A 16796-nucleotide genomic window follows, 5' to 3' on the forward strand; every position below is an offset into this window, starting at 1 on the left:
TCAATAAAAGAATACATATTCTGGTGCTCATAAATGTTATGTTGTGCTCTTAACATTTAGTTGGGAGCATTACATGTTTTTTTAAAGCCCTGATACTGGGTAAGCTATATTATTATTACTACTACTACTACTACTACTAGATGCCATTGCCTGCCTTTGTACCCTTGAGCAGACACTTAATCCCCCACAACAACAGCTCCCCCGCAACTCTCCAAGAGCTGTATATGTCTGTATGTGTGTCTTTCAGAAGGGACGTTGGACCTGCAATTGACCTGTAAAGTTATCTTAATCTTACTACTGTTTGTGTGTGTGTGTGTTTTTGTGTATGTGCATGTGTGTAGTCCCGGTCAGTAAGCCCTATATTCTGCTGAGTGACGCATCCCCTGCGGAGGGATCTTCGGTGTGGCTGCGCTGCGGCCTGGAGAGCGGTACTGGGCCACTTTACTTCATGTGGGAGCATGAGCCATACAGTGGATTGGTCAACACCGTCTCCCAGGGCAACAGCAGCGTGTTCAACATGACAGAAGTCAACCGTAACCACACAGGCTGGTACCGTTGTGGGGCCCGGAACCAGGTCAACCAGGAACGGTCCGACCGCATCTGGCTAGACATCATCTGTTAGTATACACACTACACACCGAACACTTCACCCTAAACCCTACACTACCTCTAATGATGAACCCTAACTTCTAACCCATCTGGCTGGACATAATTTGTTAGTATACACACTGAACACTACACCCTAACTCTACACCAGTGGAGGCTGCTGAGGGGAGTATGGCTCATAATTATGGCTGGAACGGAGTAAATGGAATGGCAAACATATTGAAACCATACGTTTGATGTATTTCAAATCAAATCAAATTGTATTTGTCATATGTACCAAATAACTTAAAGTGAAATGCTTACTATACAAGCCCTTAACCAACAATGCAGTTTTAAGAAAAATTAAATGATAAGTAAAAAATAAAAGTAACAAATAATTAAACAGCAACAGTAAAATAGCAATGGTAAGGCAATATGCAGGGGGTACCTGGTACAGAGTCAATATACAGGGGGTACCAGTACAGAGTCAATATACAGGGGGTACCAGTACAGAGTCAATATACAGGGGGTACCAGTACAGAGTCAATATACAGGGGGTACCAGTACAGAGTCAATATACAGGGGGTACCAGTACAGAGTCAATATACAGGGGGTACCGGTACAGAGTCAATATACAGGGGTTACCAGTACAGAGTCAATATACAGGGGTTACCAGTACAGAGTCAATATACAGGGGTTACCAGTACAGAGTCAATATACAGGGGTACCGGTACAGAGTCAATATGCAGGGGGTACCAGTACAGAGTCAATATGCAGGGGGTACCGGTACAGAGTCAATGTGGAGGCTATATACAGGGGGTACCGGTACAGAGTCAATATGCAGGGGGTACCTGGTACAGAGTCAATATGCAGGGGGTACCAGTACAGAGTCAATATGCAGGGGGTACCAGTACAGAGTCAATGTGGAGGCTATATACAGGGGGTACTGATACAGAGTCAATGTGGAGGCTATATACAGGGGGTACTGATACAGAGTCAATGTGGAGGTTATATACAGGGGGTACCAGTACAGAGTCAATGTGGAGGCTATATACAGGGGGTACCGGTACAGAGTCAATGTGGAGACTATATACAGGGGGTACTGATACAGAGTCAATGTGGAGGTTATATACAGGGGGTACCAGTACAGAGTCAATGTGGAGGCTATATACAGGGGGTACCGGTACAGAGTCAATGTGGAGACTATATACAGGGGGTACCAGTACAGAGTCAATGTGGAGGCTATATACAGGGGGTACCGGTACAGAGTCAATGTGGAGACTATATACAGGGGGTACCAGTACAGAGTCAATGTGGAGGCTATATACAGGGGGTACCAGTACAGAGTCAATATGCAGGGGGTACCAGTACAGAGTCAATATACAGGGGGTACCAGTACAGAGTCAATATACAGGGGGTACCGGTACAGAGTCAATATACAGGGGGTACCAGTACAGAGTCAATATACAGGGGGTACCAGTACAGAGTCAATATACAGGGGTACCAGTACAGAGTCAATATACAGGGGGTACCAGTACAGAGTCAATATACAGGGGGTACCAGTACAGAGTCAATATGCAGGGGGTACCAGTACAGAGTCAATATGCAGGGGGTACCAGTACAGAGTCAATATGCAGGGGGTACCAGTACAGAGTCAATATGCAGGGGGTACCAGTACAGAGTCAATATGCAGGGGTACCAGTACAGAGTCAATATGCAGGGGTACCAGTACAGAGTCAATATGCAGGGGGTACCAGTACAGAGTCAATATGCAGGGGGTACCAGTACAGAGTCAATATACAGGGGTACCAGTACAGAGTCAATATACAGGGGGTACCAGTACAGAGTCAATGTGGAGGCTATATACAGGGGGTACTGATACAGAGTCAATGTGGAGGCTATATACAGGGGTACTGATACAGAGTCAATGTGGAGGTTATATACAGGGGGTACCAGTACAGAGTCAATGTGGAGGCTATATACAGGGGGTACCGGTACAGAGTCAATGTGGAGACTATACAGGGGTACTGATACAGAGTCAATGTGGAGGTTATATACAGGGGGTACCAGTACAGAGTCAATGTGGAGGCTATATACAGGGGTACCGGTACAGAGTCAATGTGGAGACTATATACAGGGGTACCAGTACAGAGTCAATGTGGAGGCTATATACAGGGGGTACCGGTACAGAGTCAATGTGGAGACTATATACAGGGGGTACCAGTACAGAGTCAATGTGGAGGCTATATACAGGGGGTACCAGTACAGAGTCAATATGCAGGGGTACCAGTACAGAGTCAATATACAGGGGTACCAGTACAGAGTCAATATACAGGGGGTACCGGTACAGAGTCAATATACAGGGGGTACCAGTACAGAGTCAATATACAGGGGTACCAGTACAGAGTCAATATACAGGGGTACCAGTACAGAGTCAATATACAGGGGTACCAGTACAGAGTCAATATACAGGGGTACCAGTACAGAGTCAATATGCAGGGGGTACCAGTACAGAGTCAATATGCAGGGGTACCAGTACAGAGTCAATATGCAGGGGGTACCAGTACAGAGTCAATATGCAGGGGTACCAGTACAGAGTCAATATGCAGGGGTACCAGTACAGAGTCAATATGCAGGGGTACCAGTACAGAGTCAATATGCAGGGGGTACCAGTACAGAGTCAATATGCAGGGGGTACCAGTACAGAGTCAATATGCAGGGGGTACCAGTACAGAGTCAATATGCAGGGGGTACCAGTACAGAGTCAATATACAGGGGGTACTGGTACCGAGTCAATGTGGAGGCTATATACAGGGGGTACTGGTACCGAGTCAATGTAGAGGCTATATACAGGGGGTACCGGTACAGAGTCAATGTGGAGGCAATATACAGGGGGTACCGGTACAGAGTCAATGTGGAGGCTATATACAGGGGGTACCGGTACAGAGTCAATGTGGAGGCTATATACAGGGGTACCGGTACAGAGTCAATGGTAAGGCTATATACAGGGGTACCGGTACAGAGTCAATGGTAAGGCTATATACAGGGGTACCGGTACAGAGTCAATGTGGAGGCTATATACAGGGGTACCTGGTACAGAGTCAATGTGGAGGCTATATACAGGGGGTACCTGTACAGAGTCAATGTGGAGGCTATATACAGGGGGTACCAGTACAGAGTCAATGTGGAGGCTATATACAGGGGGTACCGGTACAGAGTCAATGGTAAGGCTATATACAGGGGGTACCGGTACAGAGTCAATGGTAAGGCTATATACAGGGGGTACCGGTACAGAGTCAATGGTAAGGCTATATACAGGGGGTACCGGTACAGAGTCAATGTGGAGGCTATATACAGGGGGTACCTGGTACAGAGTCAATGTGGAGGCTATATACAGGGGGTACCTGTACAGAGTCAATGTGGAGGCTATATACAGGGGGGTACCGGTACAGAGTCAATGTGGAGGCTATATACAGGGGTACCGGTACAGAGTCAATGTGGAGGCTATATACAGGGGGTACCGGTACAGAGTCAATGTGGAGGCTATATACAGGGGTACCAGTACAGAGTCAATGTGGAGGCTATATACAGGGGTACCGGTACAGAGTCAATGTGGAGGCTATATACAGGGGTACCGGTACAGAGTCCATGTGGAGGCTATATACAGGTGGTACTGGTACAGAGTCAATGTGGAGGCTATATACAGGGGTACCGGTACAGAGTCAATGTGGAGGCTATATACAGGGGGTACCGGTACAGAGTCAATGTGGAGGCTATATACAGGGGGTACCGGTACAGAGTCAATGTGGAGGCTATATACAGGGGTACCGGTACAGAGTCAATGTGGAGGCTATATACAGGGGGCACCGGTACAGAGTCAATGTGGAGGCTATATACAGGGGTACCTGGTACAGAGTCAATGTGGAGGCTATATACAGGGGGTACCTGTACAGAGTCAATGTGGAGGCTATATACAGGGGTACGGTACAGAGTCAATGTGGAGGCTATATACAGGGGGTACCGGTACAGAGTCAATGTGGAGGCTATATACAGGGGGCACCGGTACAGAGTCAATGTGGAGGCTATATACAGGGGGTACCAGTACAGAGTCAATGTGGAGGCTATATACAGGGGTACCGGTACAGAGTCAATGTGGAGGCTATATACAGGGGGCCGGTACAGAGTCCATGTGGAGGCTATATACAGGTGGTACTGGTACAGAGTCAATGTGGAGGCTATATACAGGGGGTACCGGTACAGAGTCAATGTGGAGCTATATACAGGGGGTACCGGTACAGAGTCAATGTGGAGGCTATATACAGGGGTACCGGTACAGAGTCAATGTGGAGGCTATATACAGGGGGTACCGGTACAGAGTCAATGTGGAGGCTATATACAGGGGGTACCGGTACAGAGTCAATGTGGAGGCTATATACAGGGGTACCGGTACAGAGTCAATGTGGAGGCTATACAGGGGTACCGGTACAGAGTCAATGTGGAGGCTATATACAGGGGTACCGGTACAGAGTCAATGTGGAGGCTATACAGGGGGTACGGTACAGAGTCAATGTGGAGGGGTACTGATACAGAGTCAATGTGGAGGCTATATACAGGGGGTACTGATACAGAGTCAATGTGGAGGCTATATACAGGGGTACTGATACAGAGTCAATGTGGAGGCACGGGTACTGATACAGAGTCAATGTGGAGGCTATATACAGGGGGTACTGATACAGAGTCAATGTGGAGGCTATATACAGGGGTACTGGTACAGAGTCAATGTGGAGGCTATATACAGGGGTACTGATACAGAGTCAATGTGGAGGCTATATACAGGGGTACTGATACAGAGTCAATGTGGAGGTAGGGGTGATACAGAGTCAATGTGGAGGCTATATACAGGGGGTACTGATACAGAGTCAATGTGGAGGCTATATACAGGGGTACTGGTACAGAGTCAATGTGGAGGCTATATACAGGGGGTACTGATACAGAGTCAATGTGGAGGGGTACTGATACAGAGTCAATGTGGAGGGGTACTGATACAGAGTCAATGTGGAGGCTATATACAGGGGGTACTGGTACAGAGTCAATGTGGAGGCTATATACAGGGGGTACTGATACAGAGTCAATGTGGAGGGGTACTGATACAGAGTCAATGTGGAGGGTACTGATACAGAGTCAATGTGGAGGGGGAGAATACTGATACAGAGTCAATGTGGAGGGGTACTGATGAGTCAATGTGGAGGGGTACTGATACAGAGTCAATGTGGAGGGGTACTGATACAGAGTCAATGTGGAGGGGGTACTGATACAGAGTCAATGTGAGGGTACTGATACAGAGTCAATGTGGAGGGTACTGATACAGAGTCAATGTGGAGGGTACTGATACAGAGTCAATGTGGAGGGTACTGATACAGAGTCAATGTGGAGGGGTACTGATACAGAGTCAATGTGGAGGGGTACTGATACAGAGTCAATGTGGAGGGTACTGATACAGAGTCAATGTGGAGGGTACTGATACAGAGTCAATGTGGAGGGTACTGATACAGAGTCAATGTGGAGGGGTACTGATACAGAGTCAATGTGGAGGGGTACTGATACAGAGTCAATGTGGAGACTATATACAGGGGGTACTGATACAGAGTCAATGTGGAGGCTATATACAGGGGGTACCGGTACAGAGTCAATGTGGAGGCTATATACAGGGGGTACTGATACAGAGTCAATGTGGAGGGGTACTGATACAGAGTCAATGTGGAGGGGTACTGATACAGAGTCAATGTGGAGGGGTACTGATACAGAGTCAATGTGGAGGGGTACTGATACAGAGTCAATGTGGAGGGGTACTGATACAGAGTCAATGTGGAGGGGTACTGATACAGAGTCAATGTGGAGGGGTACTGATACAGAGTCAATGTGGAGGGGTACTGATACAGAGTCAATGTGGAGGGGTACTGATACAGAGTCAATGTGGAGGGGTACTGATACAGAGTCAATGTGGAGACTATATACAGGGGGTACTGATACAGAGTCAATGTGGAGGCTATATACAGGGGGTACTGATACAGAGTCAATGGGGAGGCTATATACAGGGGGTACCGGTACAGAGTCAATGTGGAGGCTATATACAGGGGGTACTGATACAGAGTCAATGTGGAGGCTATATACAGGGGGTACTGATACAGAGTCAATGTGCAGGGGGTACCGGTACAGAGTCAATGTGGAGGCTATATACAGGGGGTACCGGTACAGAGTCAATGTGGAGGCTATATACAGGGGTACTGATACAGAGTCAATGTGTATACAGGGGTACTGGTACAGAGTCAATGTGGAGGCTATATACAGGGGTACCGGTACAGAGTCAATGTGGAGGCTATATACAGGGGTACTGATACAGAGTCAATGTGGAGGCTATATACAGGGGTACTGATACAGAGTCAATGTGGAGGCTATATACAGGGGTGCTGGTACAGAGTCAATGTGGAGGCTTTATACAGGGGGTACCGGTACAGAGTCAATGTGGAGACTATATACAGGGGTACCAGTACAGAGTCAATGTGGAGGCTATATACAGGGGTACTGATACAGAGTCAATGTGGAGGCTATATACAGGGGGTACCAGTACAGAGTCAATGTGGAGGCTATATACAGGGGTACTGATACAGAGTCAATGTGGAGGCTATATACAGGGGTACCAGTACAGAGTCAATGTGGAGGCTATATACAGGGGTACTGATACAGAGTCAATGTGGAGGCTATATACAGGGGGTACCGGTACAGAGTCAATGTGGAGGCTATATACAGGGAGTACTGATACAGAGTCAATGTGGAGGCTATATACAGGGGGTACTGATACAGAGTCAATGTGGAGGCTATATACAGGGGGTACCGGTACAGAGTCAATGTGGAGGCTATATACAGGGGGTACTGATACAGAGTCAATGTGGAGGCTATATACAGGGGTACTGATACAGAGTCAATGTGGAGGCTATATACAGGGGTACTGATACAGAGTCAATGTGGAGGCTATATACAGGGGTACTGATACAGAGTCAATGTGGAGGCTATATACAGGGGTACTGATACAGAGTCAATGTGGAGGCTATATACAGGGGTACTGATACAGAGTCAATGTGGAGGCTATATACAGGGGTACTGATACAGAGTCAATGTGGAGGCTATATACAGGGGCTACTGGTACAGAGTCAATGTGGAGGCTATATACAGGGGGTTACCGGTACAGAGTCAATGTGGAGGCTATATACAGGGGGTTACCGGTACAGAGTCAATGTGGAGGCTATATACAGGGGGTTACCGGTACAGAGTCAATGTGGAGACTATATACAGGGGGTACTGATACAGAGTCAATGTGGAGGCTATATACAGGGGTTACCGGTACAGAGTCAATGTGGAGGCTATATACAGGGGGTACCGGTACAGAGTCAATGTGGAGGCTATATACAGGGGGTACTGATACAGAGTCAATGTGGAGACTATATACAGGGGGTACCGGTACAGAGTCAATGTGGAGGCTATATACAGGGGTTACCGGTACAGAGTCAATGTGGAGACTATATACAGGGGGTACCGGTACAGAGTCAATGTGGAGGCTATATACAGGGGTTACCGGTACAGAGTCAATGTGGAGGCTATATACAGGGGGTACTGATACAGAGTCAATGTGGAGACTATATACAGGGGGTACGGTACAGAGTCAATGTGGAGGCTATATACAGGGGTTACCGGTACAGAGTCAATGTGGAGGCTATATACAGGGGGTACTGATACAGAGTCAATGTGGAGACTATATACAGGGGTACCGGTACAGAGTCAATGTGGAGGCTATATACAGGGGTTACCGGTACAGAGTCAATGTGGAGGCTATATACAGGGGTTACCGGTACAGAGTCAATGTGGAGGCTATATACAGGGGTTACCGGTACAGAGTCAATGTGGAGGCTATATACAGGGGTTACCGGTACAGAGTCAATGTGGAGGCTATATACAGGGGGTACTGATACAGAGTCAATGTGGAGACTATATACAGGGGTACCGGTACAGAGTCAATGTGGAGGCTATATACAGGGGTACTGATACAGAGTCAATGTGGAGACTATATACAGGGGGCCGGTACAGAGTCAATGTGGAGGCTATATACAGGGGGCCCGGTACAGAGTCAATGTGGAGGCTATATACAGGGGGTACCGGTACAGAGTCAATGTGGAGGCTATATGCAGGGGGTACCGGTACAGAGTCAATGTGGAGGCTATATACAGGGGTACCCGTACAGAGTCAATGTGGAGGCTATATGCAGGGGGTACTGATACAGAGTCAATGTGGAGGCTATATGCAGGGGTACCGGTACAGAGTCAATGTGGAGGCTATATGCAGGGGGTACCGGTACAGAGTCAATGTGGAGGCTATATACAGGGGTACTGATACAGAGTCAATGTGGAGGCTATATGCAGGGGGTACCGGTACAGAGTCAATGTGGAGGCTATATGCAGGGGGTACCGGTACAGAGTCAATGTGGAGGCTATATACAGGGGGTACCGGTACAGAGTCAATGTGGAGGCTATATACAGGGTATTACGGTACAGAGTCAATGTGGAGGCTATATACAGGGGTACTGATACAGAGTCAATGTGGAGGCTATATACAGGGGTACCGGTACAGAGTCAATGTGGAGGCTATATACAGGGGGTACCGGTACAGAGTCAATGTGGAGGCTATATACAGGGGGTACCGGTACAGAGTCAATGTGGAGGCTATATACAGGGGTACCGGTACAGAGTCAATGTGGAGGCTATATACAGGGGGTACCGGTACAGAGTCAATGTGGAGGCTATATACAGGGGGTACCGGTACAGAGTCAATGTGGAGGCTATATACAGGGGGTACCGGTACAGAGTCAATGTGGAGGCTATATGCAGGGGTACCGGTATAGAGTCAATGTGGAGGCTATATACAGGGGGTACCGGTACAGAGTCAATGTGGAGGCTATATACAGGGGTACCCCGGTACAGAGTCAATGTGGAGGCTATATGCAGGGGTACCGGTACAGAGTCAATGTGGAGGGTATATACAGGGGTACTGGTACAGAGTCAATGTGGAGGCTATATACAGGGGTACCGGTACAGAGTCAATGTGGAGGCTATATACAGGGGGTACCGGTACAGAGTCAATGTGGAGGCTATATGCAGGGGTACCGGTACAGAGTCAATGTGGAGGCTATATGCAGGGGTACCGGTACAGAGTCAATGTGGAGGCTATAAACAGGGGGTACCGGTACAGAGTCAATGTGGAGGCTATATACAGGGGGTACCGGTACAGAGTCAATGTGGAGGCTATAAACAGGGGGTACCGGTACAGAGTCAATGTGGAGGCTATAAACAGGGGGTACCGGTACAGAGTCAATGTGGAGGCTATATACAGGGGTTACCGGTACAGAGTCAATGTGGAGGCTATATACAGGGGGTACCGGTACAGAGTCAACGTGGAGGCTATATACAGGGGGTACCGGTACAGAGTCAATGTGCGGGGGCTATATACAGGGGGTACCGGTACAGAGTCAATGTGCGGGGGCACCGGTTAGTCGAGGTAATTGTGGATAGTAAACTCAGCAAAAAAAGAAACGTCCTCTCACTGTCAACTGCGTTTATTTTCAGCAAACTTAACATGTGTAAATATTTGTATGAACATAACAAGATTCAACAACTGAGACATAAACTGAACAAGTTCCACAGACATGTGACTAACAGAAATGGAAAAATGTGTCCCTGAACAAAGGGGGGGAGGTCAAAATCAAAAGTAACAGTCAGTATCTGGTGTGGCCACCAGCTGCATTAAGTACTGCAGTGCATCTCCTCCTCAACAACTGGCACCAGATTTTCCAGATCTTGCTGGGAGATGTTACCCCACTCTTCCACCAAGGCACCTGCAAGTTCCCAAACATTTCTGGGAGGAATGGCCCTAGCCCTCACCCTCCGATCCAACAGGTCCCAGACGTGCTTAATGGGATTGAGATCCGGGCTCTTCGCTGGCCATGGCAGAACACTGACATTGCTGTCTTGCAGGAAATCACGCACAGAACGAGCAGTATGGCTGGTGACATTGTCATGCTGGAGAGTCATGTCAGGATGAGCCTGCAGGAAGGGTACCACATGAGGGAGGAGGATGTCTTCAGTTGAGATTACATGCAATGACAACAAACTGAGTCCGATGATGCTGTGACACACCGCCCCAGATCATGACGGACCCTCCACCTCCAAATCGATCCCGCTCCAGAGTACAGGCCTCAGGCTACTGCTCATTCCTTCGACGATAAACGTGAATCTGACCATCACCCCTGATGAGACAAAACTGTGACTTGTCAGTGAAGATAACTTTTTGTCAGTCCTGTCCGGTCCAGCAACGGTGGGTTTGTGCCCATAGGCGACGTTGTTGACCTGCCTTACAACAGGCCTACAAGCCCTCAGGCCAGCCTCTCTCAGTCTATTGCGGACAGTCTGAGCACTGATGTAGGGAGTTGTGCGTTCCTGGTGTAACTCAGGCAGTTGTTGTTTCCATCCTTTTCCTGTCCCCAGGTGTGATGTTCAGATGTACCGATCCTGTGCAGGTGTTGTTACACATGGCCTGCCACTGCGAGGACGATCAGCTGTCCGTCCTGCCTCCCTGTAGCTCTGTCTTAGGCATCTCATAGTACGGACATTGCAATGTATTGCCCTGGCCACATCTGCAGTCCTCATTCCTCCTTGTAGCATGCCTAAGGCACGTTCACACAGATGAGCAGGGACCCTGGGCATTTTTCTTTTGGTGTTTTTCAGAGTCAGTAGAAAGGCCTCTTTAGTGTCCTACGTTTTCATAACTGTGACTTTAATTGCCTACCGTCTGTAAGCTGTTAGTGTCTTAACGACCGTTCCACAGGTGCATGTTCACTAATTGTTTATGGTTCATTGAACAAGCATGGGAAACAGTGTTTTAACCCTTTACTATAACAGATCTGTGAAGTTATTTAGATTTGTATTAATTATCTTTCAAAGACAGGGTCCTAAAAAGGGGATGTTTATGTTCATGTACACTACCGGAAAAAGTTTTAGAACACCTACTCATTCAAGGGTTTTTCTTTATTTTTACTATTTTCTACATTGTAGAATAATAGTGAAGACATCAAAATGATGAAATAACACATATGGAATCATGTAGTAACCAAAAAGTGTTAAACAAATCAAAATATATTTTATATTTGAGATTCTTCAAGTAGCCACCCTTTGCCTTGATGACAGCTTTGCACACTATTGGCATTCTCTCAACCAGCTTCATGAGGTAGTCACCTGGAGTGCATTTCAATTTACAGTTGTGCCTTCTTAAAAGTTAATTTTGGGAATGTCTTTCCTTCTTAATGTGTTTGAGCCAATCAGTTGTGTTGTGACAAGGTATGCGGGGTATACAGAAGATAGACCTATTTGGTAAAAGCATATTTTGTCAAGAACAGCTCAAATTAGCAAAGAGAAGTGACAGTCCATCATTACTTTAAGACATTAAGGTCAGTCAATACAAAACATTTCAAGAACTTTTAAAGTTTTTCAAGTGCAGTCGCAAAAACCATCAAGTGTTATGATGAAACTCTGAGTTGTCAGTGCAATGGCTGGTCTGGAGTTCATCTGAAATGAACTATTATTTTTCACATGATAACAAAACTAATGTCATGCTTTTTCACCAAAAAAATCTATGTACATAGATAAATGAGACAATTACCTTCAAGTAGATCGTTTTTCTTTTCATTTACCTCATACACTCTTGCTCATGTGGGTAGCTACGTCCTGAGATTTGATTGACGGAATAATCCAGCCAATGGTTAGCCAGCTGTGGTTTAGGGGAGGGAACTGATTGGTCAGAAGTAATATGTCCTGCGCCCTTAGCCGTACAAATTATTTTTTTAAACTTGCAAATCTCTTTCTACAAACTCACAAAACTTAAGACAAGTTTCCGAATCTCTTGGTAAAGTGACAACAGTGACATTACACTCCGTGCGCCCACAGATTCAAAATCTGCAAGTGTATTTTTGATTCACTGCAGAATAGTCATACTCATGAACTGACTTGTAATAATTTGAAACATACAATATACTTGCAAGTGAAGCCGCTCAATAACTACATCATACCAGTCTTCCAACAGATTCCCATTCAGAGCAACACACAGAAGCATCCAGGGTCAATGCCCTGCTCAAGGGCATGTTGACCGAGCTACATCCAGGCCTAAAAACATGAACCCAAACCCTCCAAGATCCCCCCCACAGTTCCCCAATAGCTGTCCGTCAACCATTCGAGACCCCATCCCACCCCAGGAAGAAAATTTTTAATAAAAAATACAATTAATTCCATTCCACACCCCCCAATGCACTAACAACCAAGAGAACTAAAGAGAAAAAAGGAAAAGACAGAAGAAAACAGAAAACAACAATGCAAAAAAGAATAATAATAAAATAAATAATAAAATGTAAAACAACGGACATCAAGGACAACTAAAATCATAACAGCCAACTGTATATGTTTGTGTGCATGTCGGGCACTATTACATGTATGTGTGTGTTCTTGTATGTATTTATTTGAATGAGATTGTGTGTATATGCATGTGTACAAATACCTGCACGGTAACAGCCTCAGGCAAACCCGGCATTAGTTGTAAAAACACTGCCACTTAGTGTCATTCAAGTGTACTTTTTATTATGATTTATTTTGACTTTTTTATTTTATTTTAATTTTTTTACTTTTATCTTTGACCATCTATCTATCTCTGCTGGCCACCCTCAGCCCATCCCATCTATCTATCTATCTATCTATCTCTCAAATCAAATCAAATCAAATCAAATTTATTTATATAGCCCTTCGTACATCAGCTGATATCTCAAAGTGCTGTACAGAAACCCAGCCTAAAACCCCAAACAGTAAGCAATGCAGGTGTAGATGCAGGGTGGCTAGGAAAAACTCCCTAGAAAGGCCAAAAAAGTTGAAACTGGAGCAGCAGCATGGCCAGGTGGACTGGGGACAGAAAGGAGTCATCATGTCAGGGAGTCCTGGGGCATGGTCCTAGGGCTCAGGTCCTCCGAGAGAGAGAAAGAAAGAGAGAAGGAGAGAATTAGAGAACGCACACTTAGATTCACACAGGACACCGAATAGGACAGGCGAGGTACTCCAGATATAACAAACTGACCCCAGCCCCCCGACACATAAACTACTGCAGCATAAATACTGGAGGCTGAGACAGGAGGGGTCAGGAGACACTGTGGCCCCATCCGAGGACACCCCCGGACAGGGCCAAACAGGAAGGATATAACCCCACCCACTTTGCCAAAGCACAGCCCCCACACCACTAGAGGGATATCTTCAACCACCAACTTACCATCCTGAGACAAGGCTGAGTATAGCCCACAAAGATCTCCGCAACGGCACAACCCAAGGGGGGGGGGCGCCAACCCAGACAGGATGACCACAACAGTGAATCAACCCACTCAGGTGACGCACCCCCACCAGGGACGGCATGAGAGAGCCCCAGTAAGCCAGTGACTCAGCCCCTGTAATAGGGTTAGAGGCAGAGAATCCCAGTGGAAAGAGGGGAACCGGCCAGGCAGAGACAGCAAGGGCGGTTCGTTGCTCCAGAGCCTTTCCGTTCACCTTCCCACTCCTGGGCCAGACTACACTCAATCATATGACCCACTGACGAGATGAGTCTTCAGTAAAGACTTAAAGGTTGAGACCGAGTTTGCGTCTCTGACATGGGTAGGCAGACCGTTCCATAAAAATGGAGCTCTATAGGAGAAAGCCCTGCCTCCAGCTGTTTGCTTAGAAATTCTAGGGACAATTAGGAGGCCTGCGTCTTGTGACCGTAGCGTCCGTGTAGGTATGTACGGCAGGACCAAATCAGAGAGATAGGTAGGAGCAAGCCCATTTAATGCTTTGTAGGTTAGCAGTAAAACCTTGAAATCAGTCCTTGCTTTGACAGGTAGCCAGTGTAGAGAGGCTAGCACTGGAGTAATATGATCAAATTTTTGGGGGGGTTCTAGTCAGGATTCTAGCAGCCGTATTTAGCACTAACTGAAGTTTATTTAGTGCTTTATCCGGGTAGAGCATTGCAGTAGTCTAACCTAGAAGTGACAAAAGCATGGATTAATTTTTCTGCATCATTTTTGGACAGAAAGTTTCAAATTTTTGCAATGTTACGTAGATGGGAAAAAGCTGTCCTCGAAATAGTCTTGATATGTTCTTCAAAAGAGAGATCAGGGTCCAGAGTAACGCCGAGGTCCTTCACAGTTTTATTTGAGACGACTGTACAACCATTAAGATTAATTGTCAGATTCAACAGAAGATCTCTTTGTTTCTTGGGACCTAGAACAAGCATCTCTGTTTTGTCCGAGTTTAATAGTAGAAAGTTTGCAGCCATCCACTTCCTTATGTCTGAAACACATGCTTCTAGCGATTGCAATTTTGGGGCTTCACCATGTTTCATTGAAATGTACAGCTGTGTGTCATCCGCATAGCAGTGAAAGTTTACATTATGTTTTCGAATAACATCCCCAAGAGGTAAAATATATAGTGAAAACAATAGTGGTCCTAAAACGGAACCTTGAGGAACACCGAAATTTACAGTTGATTTGTCAGAGGACAAACCATTCACAGAGACAAACTGATATCTTTCCGACAGATAAGATCTAAACCAGGCCAGAACATGTCCGTGTAGACCAATTTGGGTTTCCAATCTCTCCAAAAGAATGTGGTGATCGATGGTATCAAAAGCAGCACTAAGGTCTAGGAGCACGAGGACAGATGCAGAGCCTCGGTCCGATGCCATTAAAATGTCATTTACCACCTTCACAAGTGCCGTCTCAGTGCTATGATGGGGTCTAAAACCAGACTGAAGCATTTCGTATACATTGTTTGTCTTCAGGAAGGCAGTGAGTTGCTGCGCAACAGCCTTCTCTAAAATTTTTGAGAGGAATGGAAGATTCGATATAGGCCGATAGTTTTAGGTTTGGCTTTTTCAAGAGAGGCTTTATTACTGCCACTTTTAGTGAGTTTGGTACACATCCAGTGGATAGAGAGCCGTTTATTATGTTCAACATAGGAGGGCCAAGCACAGGAAGCAGCTCTTTCAGTAGTTTAGTTGGAATAGGATCCAGTATCCAGCTTGAAGGTTTAGAGGCCATGATTATTTTCATCATTGTGTCAAGAGATATAGTACTAAAACACTTGAGTGTCTCTCTTGATCCTAGGTCCTGGCAGAGTTGTGCAGACTCAGGACAACTGAGGTTTGGAGGAATACGCAGGTTTAAAGAGGAGTCCGTAATTTGCTTTCTAATAATCATAATATTTTCTTCAAAGAAGTTCATGAATTTATCACTGCTAAAGTGAAAGTCATCCTCTCTTGGGGAATGCTGCTTTTCAGTTAGCTTTGCGACAGTATCAAAAAGGAATTTCGGATTGTTCTTATTTTCCTCAATTAAGTTAGAAAAATAGGATGATCGAGCAGCAGTAAGGGCTCTTCGGTACTGCACGGTACCGTCCTTCCAAGCTAGTCGGAAGACTTCCAGTTTGGTGTGGCGCCATTTCCGTTCCAATTTTCTGGAAGCTTGCTTCAGAGCTCGGGTATTTTCTGTGTACCAGGGAGCTAGTTTCTTATGAGAATTTTTGTTTGTTTTTAGGGGTGCAACTGCATCTAGGGTATTGCGCAAGGTTAAATTGAGATCCTCAGTTAGGTGGTTAACTGATTTTTGTCCTCTGGCGTCCTTGGGTAGGCAGAGGGAGTCTGGAAGGGCATCAAGGAATCTTTGTGTTGTCTGTGAATTTATAGCACGACTTTTGATGTTCCTTGGTTGGCGTCTGAGCAGATTATTTGTTGCAATTGCAAACGTAATAAAATGGTGGTCCGATAGTCCAGGATTATGAGGAAAAACATTAAGATCCACAACATTTATTCCATGGGACAAAACTAGGTCCAGCGTATGACTGTGCCAGTGAGTGGGTCCAGAGACATGTTGGACAAAACCCACTGAGTCGATGATGGCTCCGAAAGCCTTTTGGAGTGGGTCTGTGGACTTTTCCATGTGAATATTAAAGTCACCAAAGATTAAAATATTATCTGCTATGACTACAAGGTCCGATAGGAATTCAGGGAACTCAGTGAGAAACGCTGTATATGGCCCAGGAGGCCTG

At 46.1% G+C, this 16796-nt stretch overlaps 1 protein-coding gene across 1 annotated transcript in view; it reads left to right on the top strand.

The window, feature by feature from the left end:
* LOC115120155 (hemicentin-2-like) overlaps window positions 1-16796 on the top strand; it is a 194911-nt gene that overhangs the window by 104470 nt on the left and 73645 nt on the right. Inside the window, exon 18 of the mRNA XM_065005028.1 lies at window positions 342-617. Within this exon, the coding sequence (XP_064861100.1) occupies window positions 342-617 (276 nt within the window). The remainder of the gene's footprint in view (window positions 1-341; window positions 618-16796) is intronic.

The sequence above is a fragment of the Oncorhynchus nerka genome, linkage group LG19 (genome assembly GCF_034236695.1).
Source record: "Oncorhynchus nerka isolate Pitt River linkage group LG19, Oner_Uvic_2.0, whole genome shotgun sequence".
Classification (NCBI taxonomy): Eukaryota; Metazoa; Chordata; class Actinopteri; order Salmoniformes; family Salmonidae; genus Oncorhynchus; species Oncorhynchus nerka.